Source organism: Phalangium opilio, unplaced genomic scaffold, assembly GCF_054372755.1.
Source record: "Phalangium opilio isolate 3A_F unplaced genomic scaffold, DU_Popi_V2 ptg000039l_1, whole genome shotgun sequence".
NCBI classification, from domain to species: Eukaryota; Metazoa; Arthropoda; class Arachnida; order Opiliones; family Phalangiidae; genus Phalangium; species Phalangium opilio.
The window spans coordinates 2577952-2600536 of record NW_028324162.1 but is presented as its reverse complement, the minus strand read 5'-3'; the positions used below and the strand labels follow the sequence as shown (position 1 = coordinate 2600536).

The 22585-nt window shown below is 35.7% G+C and overlaps 1 protein-coding gene across 1 annotated transcript; it reads right to left on the bottom strand.

Annotated features, from left to right (window-relative positions):
* Nucleotides 1-2318: 2318 nt before the first annotated feature.
* Nucleotides 2319-4556, bottom strand: LOC149681246 (uncharacterized). The gene is made up of 6 exons (XM_089834490.1): nucleotides 4202-4556; nucleotides 4093-4140; nucleotides 3242-4008; nucleotides 2954-3178; nucleotides 2873-2890; nucleotides 2319-2618 (listed from the first exon to the last, which is right to left on the bottom strand). Exons 1-6 carry the CDS (start codon nucleotides 4554-4556, stop codon nucleotides 2319-2321), a joined length of 1713 nt encoding a protein of 570 aa, XP_089690616.1.
* Between the last annotated feature and the right edge of the window lie 18029 nt (nucleotides 4557-22585).

Sequence of the window (22585 nt, the reverse complement as noted above, 5' to 3'; positions counted from 1 at the left end):
TGAAATACAAAATGAAAAATATGGATGTTTTCTTTAAGATGTTTCTAATGTTTCCATGGAATGAAAGTAAACTATCTGATTATTTTTAAAATATAAGAATTTTAAGAAGCTTTTTTGTTTGATTATATTGAATAATGGCATAAGTTTATAACTTATCTCCGATAAGTATGTCACTTTGGCAAATTCTTTAATGAAACCTTGATTGAAAGCAGACGATTCTGTAACGTCATAAATTTTCGAAAAGCGCCCCCGTGCTGCCAAGATCAAAAACTCCTAAAAAAGTATTCCTACGCGAAGTTCCGGGGATTCAGGGCACATGAGTCAGTTTACATTTGTCGCGACGTGCGAAATAGGTCTGTCGTCTGCAAAGTTTTCTTTAAGTTTCAATGCGGTAAATTCCACGTCAATTAATTAACTAGGCCAAACCGACCTCTCATATAACGAAATATTAGTGAATAATGAATAAAAGAAAAATAAAACCTACTGATGTTTTGTGAATTGTTGAGCCATCACTGTGTAAGTTCTCCAATTCATCAACAATTCTCGAAATGCATGAAAAATTAGGGGACTTTCAAAAGCAAGAACCTCTAATTCAACATTTAATAGACAAATTTCAACAGACTTTGGAGAAACACAGACCAAAAAAACTAAAGGCAAGAAAGTGGACATAAAACTAAACAGCAGTTTAGCTCGGTTTGAATGGTATTCATTCATTAGAAAAAAACTTAGTTTCGATTGAAGAAACCTTTGATTTGGGTTGTTTCACGTCAACACTGGAATGTAAGAATACTCTTTTGCTTCTGCTCACTTGCTATGCAAAGGACAATTTTGAAATTTGGTCGGTAAAAAGGAGGACAAACGAAGTAACATTAACTCGCAGCACTCAGAATGATGGCACAAATTCTAAGGTATGACTTAATGGTAATGTTAACATTAACATTATAAACTTGTGATTTATATATAAAAGGATGACGAGGTCGAACAATATTATTTTTCTTAGGCTAACGAAGCTTACGAACGGTCATTACTAACTATCGGAGGTGGCTGCATGGGTGAAGTTTGGAAGGTGAATAAGAAAAGAACCATATTTGGGAAGAAAATGAATTTAAGTTCTCAAGCGCGAGAAAAAGCGCAAGTTTTATGGGAGTGTACAATGAAATTAAAAAGAACAGCTGAAGAAAAGACTGAAATTGCCTTTTCTGGCATAAGTATGAGAGATGGTGGAGGATATTTTATCCCTAAAGAGTGCCTAAATCCGTAATTGATAAAATTAAATGAAATATGTCGTGAAATTCTAAATAACGATTGTGTTAAAAGGTTTGGTCATCGCTTAATACAACAGGTAAATACTGAAATCTTTTGAGTTTTGTAATTATGATGCTTGAAATGGTCCCAATCAAACAATATCTAAATTTACAACTAGATGGTAGCTGACTATGTTAAAAGTCACGAAGATGATTTGAAAAAGACTTTCTTTAGTTGTACAAAGGACATTTTTCCCGAGGATAAAGGATCTCTGATTCTACCTGAGTTGCAGAGGATATTCACACATGCTTTAACTAACGAGTTCATAACCGCTAGAGACCTATCTGAAAAAGAAAAAACGGCTGAATCATCCAAAGGTTGTAGCGGACTCCGAGATGACCTGTACACGATAACCAAAGGGAAAAAGTCCTCTGGACCTAGAAGCCCACCAATGAAAAGGTAAATTAACGAGAGAAAGACATCAAATCTTGAAAGAGCTCCGAAAAAAGTTTTCAAAGCTGCCTCATCGTTACCCGAAACACCCAAAAAAACAAGCCCAAATTCAGGAGAGTCAAAAGGTGCTGTTTGCAAACGAAGAGGTTCACAAACAGCTAAGAAAGTAGTCAAAACTAAATTATTTGAAGTTCTTGAGTCAGCCCAAAATGAGTCAGCCCAAAATAAATGTCATTCAAGTGATGAAGTTAGAGCCATTCAAAATACACAAAAAGAGAAACCCCAAGAAACCAAAGATTCTTGTGGTATAACTGCTAAACGAGAGCAACGCCAAAAGAAAGTTCCTTCCCATTTACAAAATTAGTATTGTGATCATTATTTTAAGAAACTGTGATAATTATTTTCAAGCATTGTGATAATTATTTTAAAGCAATATGCTAATTCTTTAAAGAAATAACTCTTGAGTTATTGGAACGCAAAGTTTGAGCTTGAAATTGTATATCTGCTAATGTCAATTAAAGTGTGATAAAAGCAAATTGTATTTCTGTTGAGATCAATTAAATTCGGATAAATCAGCAAAGTAGTCTAATTTTTTATTATTCTATCAACTTTAAATTTTTTTAATTTGGTTTAAATTTTTCATCAAACGCCTCTCTTACGTAGAGTGGGACATCTCTATATCCCTTTCCACTATGATGGCCCTTAACATCAATCTTGGTCAGCAAAGCTTTTCTACAAGTATTATAGTTGACGCTTGAAAGCTTTCCTCCTGCACTATGTTTAAATTGTGAGAAAAGGGTTTCAACCGCACTTCCATTTATTCGGACTGGACAGAGATAATAGTCTTGCGGGTAATTGTCAAAAAACTCCTTCACTAATCCTTGCAGACCAAACACCATTACGCGTAACAAAGCCCAGGTCTGAATTTTTGTGATAAAAAAAATTAATTGCCATGACTAATAATTAAATAAGCATTGTTTTGATTACCTGCCAGGAAATGAACTTTTTCTGTTTAACATCTCATGGCTTAAATTCTGGATCTTCAGCTACAAATAATTACATTCAACACTTTGAGTTTGGTTATTTCGAAATATATTTAGATATGCCCAATAACAGTTTAAAACTCTTATTAATCAAGCTAAAATATCATAAACACATAACTCAGAAAACTAACTGAGAGAACATCATTTTGCTGCATTGATAAAAACCTTAGTTAGTCCTGAAATGTTTAAATATATCTTACCTGCAGAGTTACTTGTAAAATTTTAGCTGGTTGGACATTCAGTTTAGTCCACGCATCTCTGTCGACATAACTTTGGACTAGCTTCGGAACTAGACGGGGAATATTTTGCGATCTTAATTCATCATCTCTTTCTTTTAGCTGTTTAATCTGAAGCCATCCAAAGTTCACACCATCATTACAAAAACGTTTCGCTCTTTCCGGATCCGATGAATAAAGGGAATTAATTAGGCTCTTCAACTGTGAAATTTGAAATACATTTATTTATAAGTTAATTTTAAATGGAGTTAAAGATGAAATTACCTCGTGCGAAGGGCAAATTATCCAGTGTATATGTCGGTCTAAGCGGTAAGGATTTGGGAAGCAGGGTGAAAAAGAAATATCAATATCGTCCATGTCGTCCTTATTTACGCAATTAAATTGCCCTTCCAGTCCGGCAGTTAATTTTACTAGAGAGAGATTGGCACTCGCCCCATCACATACTATTGCCGCAATATTAAAACCACAGTACGGAAATGATTGGATGACTTCAAACAAGCAATTAAACGTAAAGTGAGTGTCGGCTGTGGATGTGGTTGAAAAAAATGGTCCCACAACATCGTAATTTGCAGTAACATCTCGCCACAAAAACTGGAGCATGTATTTAGCTTTGGCGATGTTTTTATCGTCAGAAATTTCTTGATAAAGATCATCTAGATACGCATAGTCTTCTTTAGGCATAGCCAACCCTATGAACTTGTGGTTTTTGCTGTTCCAGACCACTTTTGCAGCGACCCGAACCTCATCAAATATTAGTAAGCCATCGCACTGGGGTTTTTGTAGGCCTAGAGATACTTGTTCTTTCGCAAAATTGTCATATGTAATTTTCTGCTCCTTCAAATATTCCATATTAATTCCAGGTTCATCCAGATTTTTGCTTGTCTTCCTTTGAACTGAACGCCAAGAAGGTAGGTTTAAGATCTTAAAACTCTTCAGAGCTTCGTAGGCAGCTTTACTACGGCACGCAACAGACAGAGCTGTAATTTGCAATTTTGTATGTTTAAATGGTAGCATATTGCTACACAAACGGGCTGTTAATAATTGTTGGAAGATAATGAGGCTACTAGAACATTGGCAAGAAATGAGGGGGGTTTGAAACATATTAAAAAACGTACCAATCCTGTATGTAATGATGATCCAGCGATTACCTTTGTAACCAAGAGCTAAGGAAAAATATGAGAGTAAATATTACAATAAGTCAGGTTATCATAAAGAAGTGCTTACCATTTTTGTCTTGATCAGCTTTCAATTGTTCTTTTTCATTTCTCAAGTATGTTGCGCAATCTTGATTCCAGATTTCTCTAAGTCTTTTGCGATTGTCTTTTGTACTTAAGTTTGTTTTGTTTCCAGAAAGAGCCTCGTCGATCTCTTTTGTGCAGTTATTATTTATCACAGTCGTGATGTGTTTCATTTCGTCATGCTGCTTTGGTTTCAAATTCACTTTAAGTGCTTCAAGTTTTGCCATCAATTTCGAACTTTTAGTCTTGAGACTTTGCAATCGAAAGAGCTGGTGACGTTTCTTTTTATTTGAGCTATAGGGGGATAAAAACTTCTCTGGAAATGTGGACGAAGGATCCATTTTTCTTTTACGGCACGGAGATTTGATTGATTCTTCGCGTCGCTTTAAGCATACTTTCAAATATCGAGCAAGAGTTTTGCAAGCTGTACTCACTTTTTATAAGGGTCCACTAGCGTTGCTGGGTCTCTTAAACCACACTGGACAATCTGACGATGAAAAATGTTTCTTGGGAAACGAGTGTGTAAGGAGTTTTTTGGAATTGTTATCCAAATGAGGTATTATTTCAATTGAATCTTTATCGATACCATCGCAAAGTACATAGTCTTTGGCACCAAAATCACTGAGAAACTCTGACACCAAATCATGACTTAGCCCTTTGTCAGATAGAACGCAGATGTTTCGAATACACCCTCTAAAGAGTACATGATATTCCAAATAGCCAAGAGGTGTAAGGATCAGTTTTGAGGGCTCGCAACCAAATTCTGGCTCGAAAGCATTCTTTCTCAGTACTTCAATGAAACACTAAGAAGGGTTTCATTATCAGTTATATTTTTGGGAAATATTTAAGCATAATAATTGTAGTATAATATACCTCCTTTGATGAAGATAGCTTCTCAGCCCAAACTAGCGTAGTAAATGTTGACACCAACATCTTAAATTCTTCCGCAAAGTTTGCCCCAAAGTTTTGCAATTGGATATTCCACGTACATTCCGTCTTTCAAATACACTTCGGAATAAGTTTATTTGCTTTGTATTGTAAAATGTAATTAATTATTTCATACCTGACATTCTCTGGTTACTTTACTGGTCAGCTTTGCATTCATTTGGCGCGATAATTCCACTGCTTCATTAAGCCTATGCACGGATTCATATTCGGTAAACAAAGTAAACGTACTAACGTTCTTTGTTTGACTCTAAGCGTTTTTCTTTGGATTTAACGCAAAATAATTATACTGGGTTGATTTTGCGCTCTTCATTTTTTAATTGAACTCAGGGTTGGCAAAAATCCGGATTTTTCTTGAAAAAGCCACTGGTATGGTTTTTTGCTGGTTTAATCCGGATTTTATTGGATTTATCTGGCTTTTTTTAAACTGCTCTCTAGTGCTTAATTTTAGCCCTTCTTTTTACATTTAGTGCGCTAGTTGTCTTCTGCTAGGCCGTCTAATTGAGAATCATTTTTATTGTACATAAAAGTTGATAAAACTATAGATGAGTAGGGCCCCTGATTTAATCGGGATTTTTAAATCCAACCCGACCCATATCGGGTCGGAAAATCCTAGGTCGGGTTGGGTGAGAAAATTACATAAAATATTTTGCTGGTCGGGTCAGGTAGGGTTATCATACCTTCTACCCGGGTAGACTTTTTTATTATCTTCAATAGGGCAGGGTTGGGCCCGGGTAGGCTTTTTTGTGATCTTCAATAGGGCAGCTAGGGTCGGGCCCGGGTAGGCTTTTTTGTGATCTTCAATAGGGCAGCTAGGGTCGGGCCCGGGTAGGCTTTTTTGTGATCTTCAATAGGGCAGCTAGGGTCGGGCCCGGGTAGGCTTTTTGTGATCTTCAATAGGGCAGCTAGGGTCGGGCCCGGGTAGGCTTTTTTGTGATCTTCAATAGGGCAGCTAGGGTCGGGCGCGGGTAAGCTTTTTTGTGATCTTCGATAGGGCAGCTAGGGTAAGGCCCGGGTAGGCTTTTTGTGATCTTCAATAGGGCAGGGTCTGATAAAGATTTTTCTAAATGCGCGGTCCGACCCAACAATATAGCGTTGCGAAAAATTCAACTCAGTCTCACGAGTTTCGTGTGGGTCAGTGGGAGGAGGGCGCGTCAAACTAACCCACAATGTATGGGAATCGACCATTTCGATGAAATAAAGAGGTAAAGACATGTGGGTCAAACGTTTCCTTCCATCTCACTTTATGGTGCCTGCACTGGATTTTTCATCGTGGTTTAAACCGGTTTAATCCAGGTGGATAAAACGGGACTGGATACCAGCGTGCCAACCCTGATTGAACTTAAAGACGCAATTTAAATACCCTTATCCTTACTAAAGTAAACTAAATACCGACATAAGGGGCCGTATTCTGCAGAAAAAGTATGCTCCTCCTCCAGACTTAAGCTCGCTGATTGGTCGGTCAGGATCGAACTTAGGGCTTTTCATTGGCGGTGGCGGTTTTGGGGCAAAACTCACTTAAGACTTGTGATAGGTTGAAATTTTCGAGCAGACGACATTGACACGTGTCAAAATATACACCAAATTCAAAGTAGTAATTTTATAACTCGGCAAACCGTTCAGCATCATGAATCGGTTAATTGACCGGTTTTTTTGCTTTCTTTTTCCACCGGAACTTAGCAGACTACACTTCGTCGTTGCTAATGGCGGTAATGGCAGGTAATGGACTATATTGTTCTTGGTGTTGTTGACTTTAGAAAGAAAGACAACTAAATTATTGTTTTAAATACTGTTAGTTTACAAAATATAAGGGTTTGCGTTGTTATAATTTTAAAAATATGCCTTTGTTTTGTGGGAAAATGAAGTCGAACTCTGCCCGAAGTCGAAAAGTATTTACACCGAGGCTTATGACGAAGAAAGTGCTCTGTAGACTGTAGTAAGTAGTAAAGAAAGATTTTATTGTTTCTGTTATTTACTTATCGTTTGGTTCTGTAAGATAAGTTTCAAGCAAGAGAGGCACGCTAGTAAATGATTGGAACATGAAATGAGGCACCATCCCATAGCGAAGGTATTTCGTCATTCATTGGCCATGATCAAGATAATTGTGTTTTTATACAAATATGATTGCCTAATCCTTATGGGTCATGAAAGCCTGATTCGTTATACTTATAATATATATTCCATGACTGTCACAGCCATCTTCCCTGGCACTTGGCACCATGAACCGTACCTATTTTATAATCAAATCACCAACAGCTAAAGTAATTCTTCTACCTTTTATAAAGCAACTATTGCATTAATGTTCAACTGGTAGATAATGTTGCAGACATGTCTAACAAATAGAAATATTCATATGCTTTTCTTTTATTATAGATTTGTGGTAATGACGTGTTTGACATGAACCCGAATGGGAACTTTTTTTGACCTCTATAGTAGGAATTTCTCTTCATTTTCTTCTGTTACTAACAGGTTTATTTTAGCAAATTAAAGATAGCAATACAGGGACAATGTACTTTAATAACTTCATTCACTGTCAAAACACCACACAGCAGAGGAAGGATAACTGGTTAAAACATCAGAGAACACAGATAGGTTAAATGATGGCAATGAGGAAGATTGTTGGTTGGAAGAGATCAAGAAGATATTGAGCATCTTGAAAGGCGAAATATGAAAGAAGAATGCTTCGACAATGGAGAGCGGTAAAACTGGAGGCCGAACCAGTTACGTCCATGAACTCCTAAAATGTACCTTTATTCCCAGTTTTGAACTTGACATTTGTCAGTATGCCTTAAATTGTTAGCTATCTTATACTCGAGTTCTCCAGCAATGTATGTAAATATGTAGTTGGTAAATGTCCAACTTTTATGCAACTGTTGGAGAAATAATAATGAAACACAAGAATATGTTGACTCCCTATTCCTACCCATTCAAATGTTACAGTTTTATTGTCTTAATTAATTGCGTGGCATCTTCCCTTAAATACATAGGGGGGTACTTAGATAAAACCATAAAAACACCAATAGGCTCACTAGTTCCTATAGTGGCACATTTTTTAATTGACTCTTCGTTAAATGATGCAGTGGACATTTTACTACGTTTAATTGTGATTTAACAATAAAGGGGTAGTAGCGAATAAATCAATAATTAAAGTTTAAATTGAAACACGTAGGTTTTTAGAATAGAATATGCAAAATGAAGGTCATTTTAAATATTTTGCTGTTTCAGTAATGCTTCGTGACTTGTTGAAATGTGCAATTGGAAATACAAATATGGTGAATCTTCTTTTAAAACTGCAACAAAGATGATCAATAAAAGCCTTTTTTCCATATATATGATTTAAGGTTTGATACATAATTTCAATTGGTCATATATTAATACAATCTTATAATGATAATTGATAAACAACAATGCTCAAGAACATATGCACATGAATGCCAGTCCTCCTTCATTCTAATACCATTCCAACAGACGCATACATTTGCCTTAATCAGATAATAATACCATTGATGTGCATTTAGTGGCCGTCTAATAAAATGGTCTTATAGATATTGAAAATAAGAAACTAATTTACATCGAGAATCCTATGTGATAAAGTCAAAATAAACTCAGTTTTATTTAAATAACGTTGCTAAACTGTTTTTAGTAACAGCTCATCATTCAGTCTCGACATTGGTTCCTCTCCGTTATTTGTTTTCCTATAATTGTTTCTTTATTACCATAATAATAATTAGTTGAGTTTGATTTGTTTATCTTATACAAACCTTTAAAGAGCTCACCTCACATTTGTATAGGCGCAAATCACATACTCGTTGGTAGTTTATGCTTGCAACAACTATGCCAGCCTTTTCTTTAAAGGGATACCTTAGAGTAAAGCATGCTCAACTAATAAAAGTGTTAATACCTTAATATGCAAGTTGATTACAACACTTCAATGTTGGCAGATATCCTTAGAGGAATTGCCCACCCTAGATAATTCTAAATTGCCATTGCCAGTGTCAATGATAGAAATGTCATTACCACAAATCTATAATATATAAATATGAATAGTTCTATTTGTTAGTCATGTGTGCAACATTATTTACCAGTTGAACATTAATGCAATAGTTGCTTTATAAAAGGTACAAGAATTGCTTTCGCTGTTGGTGATCTATATCTATATAAATCAAAGTCCTGATTGACCAGGGTTGGCACGCTGGTATCCAGTCCCGTTTTATCCACCTGGATTAAACCGGTTTAAACCACGATGAAAAATCCAGTGCAGGCACCATAAAGTGAGATGGAAGGAAACGTTTGACCCACATGTCTTTACCTCTTTATTTCATCGAAATGGTCGACTCCCATACATTGTGGGTTAGTTTGACGCGCCCTCCTCCCACTGACCCACGCGAAACTCGTGAGACTGAGTTGAATTTTTCGCAACGCTATATTGTTGGGTCGGACCGCGCATTTAGAAAAATCTTTATCAGACCCTGCCCTATTGAAGATCACAAAAAGCCTACCCGGGCCTTACCCTAGCTGCCCTATCGAAGATCACAAAAAAGCTTACCCGCGCCCGACCCTAGCTGCCCTATTGAAGATCACAAAAAAGCCTACCCGGGCCCGACCCTAGCTGCCCTATTGAAGATCACAAAAAGCCTACCCGGGCCCGACCCTAGCTGCCCTATTGAAGATCACAAAAAAGCCTACCCGGGCCCGACCCTAGCTGCCCTATTGAAGATCACAAAAAAGCCTACCCGGGCCCGACCCTAGCTGCCCTATTGAAGATCACAAAAAAGCCTACCCGGGCCCAACCCTGCCCTATTGAAGATAATAAAAAAGTCTACCCGGGTAGAAGGTATGATAACCCTACCTGACCCGACCAGCAAAATATTTTATGTAATTTTCTCACCCAACCCGACCTAGGATTTTCCGACCCGATATGGGTCGGGTTGGATTTAAAAATCCCGATTAAATCAGGGGCCCTACTCATCTATAGTTTTATCAACTTTTATGTACAATAAAAATGATTCTCAATTAGACGGCCTAGCAGAAGACAACTAGCGCACTAAATGTAAAAAGAAGGGCTAAAATTAAGCACTAGAGAGCAGTTTAAAAAAAGCCAGATAAATCCAATAAAATCCGGATTAAACCAGCAAAAAACCATACCAGTGGCTTTTTCAAGAAAAATCCGGATTTTTGCCAACCCTGTGATTGACTGACTGGCTGACTGACAGACTGACAGATAATCAACGCCCAGCCCAAACCGCTTGCCCGAGAAGGCTGAAAATTTGCAGGAACGTTACTCATAAGAAGTAGGCGCGTACTAAGAAAGATTTTTGCAATCCGCCGCCATCTTAAAAAATGGCGCCCAGAAATGTAAAAACTCTTCTCTATGCAAAAAAGTCCGCGCGTTTCAACCGATTTCACAGATATTTAGTACACGGGTTTCCTTTAACCTATAGACAGACTAAATGCTCTTTTGGGTTCGATTTGTTGCCATCTTTTTAAATGGCGGCCAAAAAACTAAAAAAACCCTTCTTTATGGGATAATGTCCGCGTGAAAAGTAATAAAAAATGTCCCGACGGGCTGACGGGCAACGCCGAGTGGCTTCGCTCCTAGGATGCTACAAAAATATTAGTCATCAGTAAAATCTACACATTCTTTGTATCGTTTTGATGGTAGTTCTTATTACACGCGAGCGACGCCGCGGGTAACAGCTAGTTTGATTATAAAATAGGTACGGTTCATGGTGCCAAGTGCAAGGGAAGATGGCTGTGACAGTCATGGAATATATATTATAAGTATAACGAATCAGGCTTTCATGACCCGAAAGCTACCGCTCCCTTAGATAAGGCCTGATGACGGCTCAAATGTATAAGGAAGGTTTTTGGATTGGTTGTAACTTTTTTCGTATTAAGTTTATTGTTTTGAAATTTTTTTACTGAACTAAAATCCGGGCCCTTAATATGTGGTAAAAATTTCAAGATGATCCATCCAATAGTTTATTTTATAAAGCATAAAGTTGCTAAGGGTGGTTTTCATTTCCATAAATTTAATCACAGATTTCGGCGAAAAACTAGATAATCTCCATAGAAATAACATGGGAAATTTTCCGAACTTACCCATTTTGTAACTACCCTTACAAAAATAACTATACGTTTGATAGATTTTAAAATGATCTTAAATGAAAACCCCATTTTTATAGTGGGCGCCAATTTTTGTTTGATTAAGAAAAACAAAGTTTAAGTATTGTTTTTAATAGTTTTAAGTACCTGCTCCGAATTACGTGGTTTACCTTTAAACTGTGGAACTTAAGACTTTTTTGCTTGGGTTAAGTAATAAAGAAAGTCATTCTAGGACTTACGTCGTTTTACTTCGGATAATGAAATTGGTAGGGCAATTAGCTAGCTTGATTGTCATTATAACTTTTGCGCGTCCAAATAATTTAGTTGCGAAGTACAGATTAAACTGAATTAAACAAAATATGCAATTAAATATAATTAAACAAAATAAGCATTTAAAGATAATTACCAATTATAGGTAATTTAATTTTTTTCACGAGTCTAAACTATAACATCTGTTTGTGTACAAGTCTACGGAATCTGTTTAAGCGCAGACCTACAGAATATTTTTGTGCAAAGGGGTATAAAATCTCTTTGTGCAGAGGCCTATGCAATCTTTTTGTGCACAAGTCAGTGGCATATTTTTGTTTCCAGGCCTATGCAATCTTTTTGTGCACAGGCCTATGAAATATTGTTTTACACAGGCCTATGGTATATTGTTTTACACAGGTCTACGGAATGTTTTTGTGCAAATCTGCATGGAATCCTTTTGAGTTTAGGAGTATGGAATCTTCTGTGCACAGGTCTATGGAATTTTTTGTTCATGGGTCTATGGTATATTTATGTGCACAAGTTTGAAGAATCTTTATGTGCACAAGTTGAAGAATCTTTACGTGCACACAAGTTTGAAGAATCTTTACGTGCACACAAGTCTGAAGAATCTTTACGTGCACACAAGTCTGAAGAATCTTTACGTGCACACAAGTCTGAAGAATCTTTACGTGCACACAAGTCTGAAGAATCTTTACGTGCACACAAGTCTGAAGAATCTTTATGTGCCCAAGTGAAAAATCGTTATTTGTACAGGTCTACGACTTCTGTTTGTGCACAGGTCTACGACTTCTGTTTGTGCACAGGTCTATGGAATCTGATTTGCTCATTTCTATAACATCTCTTTTTGCGCATGTCAATAACATTTGTTTGTACAGTACACAAGACTAAAACATCTGTTTGTGCACAAGACTAAAATATCTGATTGTGCACAAGTCTAAATCATCTGTTTGTGCACAAGTCTAAATCATCTGTTTGTGCACAAGTCTAAATCATCTGTTTGTGCACAAGTCTAAATCATCTGTTTGTGAACAAGTCTATAACACCTGTTTGTGAGCAATTCTATAACACCTGTTTGTGAGCAATTCTATAACACCTGTTTGTGAGCAATTCTATAACACCTGTTTGTGAGCAATTCTATAACACCTGTTTGTGAGCAATTCTATAACACCTGTTTGTGAGCAATTCTATAACACCTGTTTGTGAGCAATTCTATAACACCTGTTTGTGAGCAATTCTATAACACCTGTTTGTGAGCAATTCTATAACACCTGTTTGTGAGCAATTCTATAACACCTGTTTGTGAGCAATTCTATAACACCTGTGAGTGAACAAGTCTATAACACCTGTGAGTGAACAAGTCCATAACACCTGTGAGTGAACAAGTCTATAACACCTGTGAGTGAACAAGTCTATAACACCTGTGTGTGAACAAGTCTATAACATCTCTTTGTGCACAAGTCTATAACATCTGTTTATTCACAAGTCTATGACATCTGTTTGTGCACAAGTCTATGACATCTGTTTGTGCACACGCGAGTGACTTCTGTCTGAGCAAGGGTCTACGGAATATTTTTGAGCACGGGTCTTCGGATTATTTTTGTGCAAATGGGTTTGCAATCTTTTTGAGCATTAGGGTTTGAAATCTGTTTGAGCATAGGGGTATTGAAAATGTTTGTGCATAACTCTATGGAATCTGATGTGCACATGTCTATAACATCTCTTTTTGCGCGAGTCTACGACATTTCTTTGTGCACAAGCCTGTGATTTCTATTTGTGCACAAGTGTACGAAATATTTTTATGCAAAGGTGTACGGAATATTTTTGTGCACAGGTTTTCGGAATATTTTTGTGCACAGGTGTACGAACTGTTTTTGTTCACAAGTGTACGGAATATTTTTGTGCATAGGTGTACGAAATATTATGGTGAAAATGGATTTGGAATATTTTTGTGCACAGGTGTACGGAATATTTTTGTGAAAATGGATACCGAATATTTTTGTGCACAGGTGTACGTGATATTTTTGTGCTTAGGTGAACGTGATATTTTTGTGCAAATGGGTAAGGAAAATTGCACAAATCTACGGAATCTCTTGTGCACAAATCTACGGAATCTCTTGTGCAAATGTCGATGACATCTCTTTTTGGGCAAGTCTATGAAATCGGTTTTTACACAAGCATGTGACATCTGTTTGTGCACAAGTCTATAACATCGGATTGTGCAAAACCGTGTGACTTCTGTTTGTGTACAAATCTGTGGAATCTACTTGTGCACGAGTCTACGTAATATATTTGTGCGCAAATCTATGAAATCTGTTTATGCGCTAGTCTACGGCATCTGTTTGTGCACGGGTCTACGGAAAATGTTTGTGCACGGGTCTACGGAAAATGTTTGTGCAAATGGGTGTGGAATATTTCTGAACAGGTCCAAGGAATGTTTTTGTGCACAGGTCCATGGAATATTTTTGTACACAGGTCTATGTCACATGTTTATACAAAAGCCAATAGAATATTTTGTGCATAGGTCAGTGGAATCGTTTTGTGCACGATGTAACCTTCCGTAGTAATTAGGGAACCTCCTGAGTTTCTACTCCAGGGGTGTAAGGTTACATAGAGGATTAACACACACAGTTACCTCTGACCTTTCCCCGTACTATATAAGCATCGACTGCTTATCCTATTAAGTCAGTCATTCTCCACTACTAGAATGTAGTAGTATGCTCGAGCATAGGGCGTCTTGCCCTGGTATTGGACTTCATCCATTGATAGTAATTATTATTTAATTCTTTAATTGTATAATGCAAGTCGGCATTTAATTATTATTTAATTAGTTAGTTTAATAAAAGTATGATTGAACCTAAGGAACAAGTGTAGTTTATTCTTAGTATTAGCCAAAGCTTTTATGGCCACGTGCGAATGGGGCGAGTTTATAAATCTCGCAAGCGTGGTTACAACAGTTTTAGAAATATTTTTGCGCGCAAGGGACCGTCCATAAACTACGTCACGCAAAAAATGCCATTTTCTGAACCCCCGTCCCCCCCCAGATCACGCTTCGTCACGTTTTCTAACACCCCTCCCCTGAAAACCACGTCATATTTCTTTAACCCCCCTTCAACGAACTATGAATTGTCTTAATTTACCAATTCAATTTGATTATTTTAAAGAGATTCTTCTTGAGGCATGATATGCGTTTCACTCAGAAATGTTTTGCTCGACTTGACAGTCAAAGTTCATTTTTGTTTAAGCTTTAACAAATATCGTTTGCCCATGATTGAGCTTTAGAACTTTAATGTATGGATGTGCTTTTTCATAACCTTCCAAAATATTTCCATAAAGCGTAGTTAAAGGGGCACACTTCATAGTTTTCGACATTGTCACTTGAAAGCCTTAAGGCTAATCGAGCTTGGGATTCAGATTTTAAAAATGTGCGAAAAAAACGAAGCATTTAAATCGAATGGAGGATCCGACATTAGAGAGTTTAAGCTGACACTACATTTAGCAGTCCTTATGCGTACGTGTAAGCTAGCTCTCCAGTGAAAGTGTCAATCAACCTCTAACTGACTTCGCAATGAAATTAATTTTAAATGTGACGTCACGCATCGAAGGACCCCTCCTCCCCCTTCGTCATGGACCGTCACAAACTTACAAACCCCCTCCCCCTAAGAGTGTGACGTAGTTTATGGACGGTCCCCCGGAGGTCTAGGGAATATTTCTGTGCGCTATGGGTATGAAATCTTCATGTACCAAGGTCTATGGAATCTTTAGCGCGCAGGTCTAAGGGATCTGTTTGTGCACAAGTCTACGGGATCTGTTTGTGCACAAGTCTACGGGATCTGTTTGTGCACAAGTCTACGGGATCTGTTTGTACACAATTATATGACATGTGTTTTCACAAGTCTATGGTATCTGTATGTATACAGCTCTACGAAATATGTTTGTGCACAGACAGGGTGACCACAACAAAGCCTTGTAATAGTTATAGGAAAATAGGAAATTTACAATTGATTTACAGGAAATTATAGGAGACTAGCTGTTACCCGCGGCATCGCTTGAGTGTAGTAAGAACTTCCATCAAGTATGGGTACATTTAACTGATTCGACTAATATTTTTGTAGCATCCTAGGAGCGAAGACAAAGAGAAAATTTGTTAGATTTCTGGGCGCCATTTATTAAGGTGGCGGCGGATTGGAAAAATCTTTCTTAGTACGCGCCTACTATTTACGAGTAACGTTCCTCCAAATTTTCACCCTTGTGGGGCCAGCGGTTTGGGCTGGGCGGTGATTATCAGTCAGTCTGTAAGTCAGTCAGGACTTTGATTTTTATAGATATAGATGTATAATTTAAAAAAAACAGGAAAAGACAAGAGAACTACTCGTGAAAAAAATAACAAAATATAGGTTGCAAATGCTTTGAAAGTAATAAGACAAGATTTACAAAAGAACTTTGGTTTAATTATAACCATAAGTTCGTAAGATATGTTACATAAATTTGTCACTGGTTACTGAGAGCTTGTCTCGAAGTGACATAAATGAAACGTCGTAGATTCTCGTAAAGTGACGCCTGATGAGGCCCTGTCAAAGGCTTAGTACAGACTAAATAGGAAGATGGAGCAGAAAATCGCGTGTAGTCAATTCTCGCGTCGTTCTCGAACTAGCTCTCATTATGTCTCTAGCATTTCGAAATATAGGAAGTGTCATACTTATGGAACGTAATCTTAGAAACATATGCTATAACTTTAAAGCATCACGGACTTCCGTGACAAATATTTTTAGAGGCTTCCATGGCTTTAGCTACATACATCATGGAATACTAAACTTAAACTTAAAACACGATCGGAATATCTGAATCACAGAAGCGTTAGCCTGTATTGTAAATCCACGGTGGCTGATTGCTAGTAGCTAGTGGAAATCGGCATTACTTTCTGTCAAATTTCTGTTTCGGGTGATATATAACAAAACCAAAAGTGAGACTGCACAAAATATCTACAATTTCCAAAATTGGAAAATATAAGAAAATTATCTATATTATAGGAACTAATAGGAAGACATCCGAAAATAGGAAAAATTATAAAATTTAGGAAATATGGTCACCCAGCACAGGTCTATGGAATATGTTTGTGCACAGGTGTATAGATTGTTTTTGTACACAGGTCTACGTAATAATTTTTTAGCCTAAGTCTTCGGAATCTATATGTATTATTGCATCCACTGTGCTTTGCACATGAAAACGACGGGAAGGCAATTTGAGTTGGACTGGGCGTTGAAGCAATCAAGATTAATACTTCTATAATAGATGGTTAGGGCCTTGTTAGTTCAAACGCGGTAACTAATAAACGCGCAACACCACAAGACTTAAATGGAGCGCCTGCTTTTCAGAATAAGTTTTAAAAGACTAGTTTCTAAACAGTTTTAATTCATATTAAGACTGAAGTGACAGATATTAATAAAAACTGTCTTTGTACACAAAGACGCAAAAATGGAAGAGATAAGTGTAGAAAATTAACTGTTTGAAGTAACAGATATTCAAACTTTCATTTTTGAAGACGTGATTATAAAACATCAATTATTTGAAAAAATTTCTTATCTTAGTTTTTTTCACAAAAATTTCAGAGAAACTACCTTAATACTACTTTTTATTTTCTAGAAACATTTGTTTCGAGGAATCTGAAAAATAGACTTAGAAGAATTTATTTTTATATTTTAAAATTGAAAATATTGCGAACCGAAAATTACATTCGCCCTTTGACTGTGATGTAGTTATTAGAGTCAAAAGGATCTGTAGCTTGATCGTGATCTTTTGAGAGATATACATCACGTCAATTTTTGAAACTTCGAAAACTTTAAAATTAACGAACACGTTTTGTTAAGTTTTCATGCTTATTTTATTTTGTCTGCTATCAACGATTTTCTGTCCATTTTATTCTCCTTATAGGCCCGAATACTCAAACTAACTCTAAATTTTAAAAAGAAAATAAAATGCATACTTGTTCTATTTTTCAAATGATGCACATGTTTGAGGATAAAATATTTTACTTAAGGAATTTTGGTGAAAAAAACTAAGATAAGAAATTTTTTCAAATAATTGATGTTTTATAATCACGTCTTCAAAAATGAAAATTTGAATATCTGTTACTTCAAACAGTTAATTTTCTACACTTATCTCTTCCATTTTTGCGTCTTTGTGTACAAAGACAGTTTTTATTAATAAGGATTAGGCAATCATATTTGTATAAAAAACAATTATCTTGGTCATGGCCAATGAATGACGAAATACCTTCGCTATGGGATGGTGCCTCATTTCATGTTCCAATCATTTAGTAGCGTGCCTCTGTTGCTTGAAACTTATCTTACAGAACCAAACAATAAGTAAATAACAGAAACAATAAAATCTTTCTTTACTACTTACTACAGTCTACAGAGCACTTTCTTCGTCATAAGCCTCGGTGTAAATCCTTTTCGACTTCGGGCAGAGTTCGACTTCATTTTCCCACAAAACAAAGGCATATTTTTAAAATTATAACAACGCAAACCCTTATATTTTGTAAACTAACAGTATTTAAAACAATAATTTAGTTGTCTTTCTTTCTAAAGTCAACAACACCAAGAACAATATAGTCCATTACCTGCCATTACCGCCATTAGCAACGACAAAGTGTAGTCTGCTAAGTTCCGGTGGAAAAAGAAAGCAAAAAAACCGATCAATTAACCGATTCATGATGCTGAACGGTTTGCCGAGTTCTAAAATTAATACTTAGAATTTGGTGTATATTTTGACACGTGTCAATGTCGTCTGCTCGAAAATTTCAACCTATCACAAGTCTTAAGTGAGTTTTGCCCCAAAACCGCCACCGCCAATGAAAAGCCCTAAGTTCGATCCTGACCGACCAATCAGCGAGCTTAAGTCTGGGGGAGGAGCATACATGACGGCGACAGTCATGCAAAAACGGTATTAGGCCTTGCCAAAAGTTGACTAAGCTATAGTGAGCCTTCGTCAGTCAATGATATAAGAAATTGACCCTCGGATATCCTCTGACTAGGAGATGGTTATAAAGTTACTAAGTCTCGATTTTGGAGGTAGATATTGTCTAGTGACACTTAAAGTAACGATTTAATCTTATAAACAGACTACCATCATAAGCCCATATCGTAAATTAACCGATGTTGATATCAAAGCTTAATAATTTTTTTTAACTCCATGAATCTAAAATATCAACATCAAAAATTATCTACTGAAAGAGATAACTACTTATATTCCATTCAAATTTCTCGCAACATATCAAATTAACGAGTAGAAATGTGCAAATGAAGTTCAAACCGATTAATTGGGCAAATTGCTATATTGGTCACCATTACCGATCACAGATAGATTTGCGTCCTTCAGTAGTGTTTATTATGCTTGTAAAATGGTAAGCGAAATCTGTGATTAAAGTTTAAAATAGACATGAGCAAAAAGGGCTTTATTCATATCAACTCGATTACCGAATATCTAAATTTGACTAAAATTAACAAAATATTCTCTTCATGATTAAAAGTCTTGTTTGAAGCAGGAAGCGGCCATCTAATCCTTATTTACCTTCTTTTGAAAAATAATAATAGGTTGATACCTCTTTCAGTAGATGATTGATTGATATTTCAGTTTCATTGAGTTTAAAAAAAAATTATTCCACCATTGGTTAATTTACAATATTGACCAATCGACAATCACAAATTTTAATAACTAAATTACAAAAATCGGTTCAAAACTTTATTAGTTTTGAAACAATTAAATTCTAATATTAAACATATGTACTAGTTAATTCCTCGTTGGTAATTAATTTATTGCCTTAGTGAAATTAACGCTGAATTTTATATACACAAAATAAATAATAACTTAGCTTCTAAAATTCAAATGTAAAAATGTGTGCATTATTTCCCAATTAATAAAAGATATCCACCAATTTTTCATTCAAATTAATTTCCCACTTAATATTAATTAGGCCTAATAAGCTTAAACTATCAAATTAAGAGGTTTCTTAATTTTACAAAATTATTACAATCTAACATGCAAAAACCCAAGGCTTAAAAACATTTTACTTTTATATTAAACGCTGCAAAAGAATTGACCAATAAACAGTATGTAAAATTACGTAATGAAAGAGGAAGTGACGTACATTTGGTTTGGATAAAGGTTTGGCGGGAGATCCAAATGTCGATTTGGATTTGGGTTAGAGAATACGGTTTTAAGCGCCCTATCCAAATGGAGCCGATCCAAACGTTTAGATTTGGATCATCGTCCAAATGATTTAGATTTTTAGAGAATAGGCTCCCAGCATAACGGACATAAACATTTAGAGACGAGATGGGACATTTCTGGATTTCAAGTAAATAAGATATTGAAAATACAATACTATATGTTTTATACCTTTGAAACCAAATTTCAAGATTTCTGTGCATAGCATTATGAAAACACTAAAAACCGTTGATTCTGGAGGTAAAAAGTCGAAGTTAAAAACAGGTCCAGATTTATTCTAGATTTCAATTAAACATTATATCTAAATTATGATTCTAATTTACGGCGTGATTCAGAATCTTAAGAAATTATCTAGCTTGATCCAAATACTAAAATAGATTTCATATGGAATTATTTGAAATTTCAATTTAATATGTTTATATATTAAATTCGAGGCTATTTTCAGTGCGTTGTACCTTAGGAGATTTAATAATTTTCAACAAAAAAAATTAAAAATCATGAAGAAAAGTGTCCCAAAATCGAATGTAAATCCTCAACACCAAAAACATTTTCGATTGATTTTTAAGTCTAATAAATTTGGAAGATAGAAGAAATACCTGGCTTGATTAAGTGTGATATTCATCTAAAGCAAGACCACGAAAACCTGTTGGAAAAAAGGTCCCCATATCAAATGTAAAAACTAAAATAAAACACAAAGTGTGATTTATTCTCAATTTAGAAAAACAGATGTATATCTGGATTACGATTCTTACGTAGTGCATTACTTGATAACTTAAGAAATTATCTAGATTAATAGAAACTAAAAAAAACATGAGAAATCTTTGGAACTAGGGTTGCCACTGCGGATTTAAAAAGCCAAAATTGAATTTTCTATTTATTTCAAAGAAAATTGTATATATCAAAAATGATAGGTACATTTTAGTGCGTTGTACGACACCTTAATAAGAATTATAATGAAAAACCGTTAGAAAAGAGGTCCTAATACCGGATGAAGAAAGTCAAAATGAAACAAAAAATTGTATGTATTGTAAATTTTAATTAAATAGGTAGATATCAAAAATTAAACGTACTTGCGATACCCTAAACCTATCCAAGCTCACGTATTTTAATCGAAAAAAATTATGGAAAAACGTTAGAACGAGGGGCCCCATAGCGGATGTAAAAATTGAAAATTACATACGATATGGGATGAATTATACATTTCAATTATAAAGGTATATATCAAAAACTCGAGTCTATAGATACTTCTTTTAAATCGAACCCATTGTTTAGGTTTAAGTTGAACCTGGTCCTTGGTCACCCTCAAAACATCCCTCATTTTTATAATGGGCACCATAGTGTCAGCCTATTGTCCAATTCTGAGATTGCCTATATCTTTGATGGCTCGTTTGACGTGCGTTTGTAAGTTTCGATAGAAATATATCCCTTAACATCTTCGGGTGGGACTACACTCTTAATTTGAAGCGGTTCCTCGGAATCCACATAAGCAATAAACTTCCTCATTAATAGTAATATTGTCAATTTTTCTTTCCCAGTTTTGCATAATTTCGATCATTAACTCTAGGAAGTAATGTTTGTTGAGTAATTTCATCAGAGAGCTCAACATCTCCATTTGGAATTTTAAGAATTTTCATCAAACGCAAAAAAAAACTTCCAAAATCATTAAGAAAAAGGGTCCCAAAAACTAATTTAAAAACTCACACCAAAAACATATTGGATTGATTTTTAAGTCTAATTAATTAGGAAGATGCGAAAAAAATACGTATTTTGTATGCATATGTATTATTATGTATAATTTTCATTTAATGCAAAGAAGCCAAAGACCACAAAAATCTCAAGGAAGTGAAGTCCCCATATCGAACGTAAAAATTCAAATAAAACACAAAATGAGATATATTCTCTATTACAAATAAATGAACCTCTGATTACGATTCTAATTTATAATTATTTAATACGTTAAGAAATTATCTAGACTCATCGAAACTAAAAAACATGAAAAACCAGGAATATATTAAAAGTATGAGGTTAATTTTTGTGCGTTATGCGATACCTTACGAATATGACTAATTTGAATCAAAAACATAGGTTATGGAAAACCGTTCCAGAACATAAATTTGGGGCTGTTAAAAAGGTGTAAACCAAGGGGGTAGACACTTGAGAACTCAGGTGTACAATATGACTTGAACTCAATTTACTGTCAAAGCTGAACTCTGAGTTCCGAAGGATTTGAACTCAATGCACTGTCAAAGCTGAACTCTTTTGAACTCAGGTGTACACAGAGATCCAGAGCGTCTGCCCCCTCGGTGTAAACTATGGCTGTTTTTACAATAGTTGGCTGGACCTTCTCTGAACCTAGACTACATTTGACTGCAGACTCATCCCGCAAATTATTTAGCTAAAAAATCGATCTGCGTTTTTCTGCTAAAGTTGATTAAGAGCTGCACTACAGCTGCTAGTTCAGCTTAACTGACTTAAATCTAGCTGCAAAAGTAGCCATATAGCTGCAGGTATTAAAATTCTGTAAATTGAATGTTTCTTTGGACCATTTTCAAGTTATCGCTGTTAGATGGTTAGAAAAGCTTTGCAAATAAGTCAAATTGATGATACTACAACATGACTGAAATCAAACTGTAATGGTAGCCCATGTGATATGCCATAATATAGATGCACTCAAGCTCAGTAGGAAGGAGTTTGCAAATCTCATTGACTGGAATAACAACAAATACATCTGTAATAAAAATAAAATAAATTAAAATAAGATGCTGTATCTTAAAAACAGACTTTATGAAGCTGTGCTAAATTTCTGCACGTAATATCTGTCAGC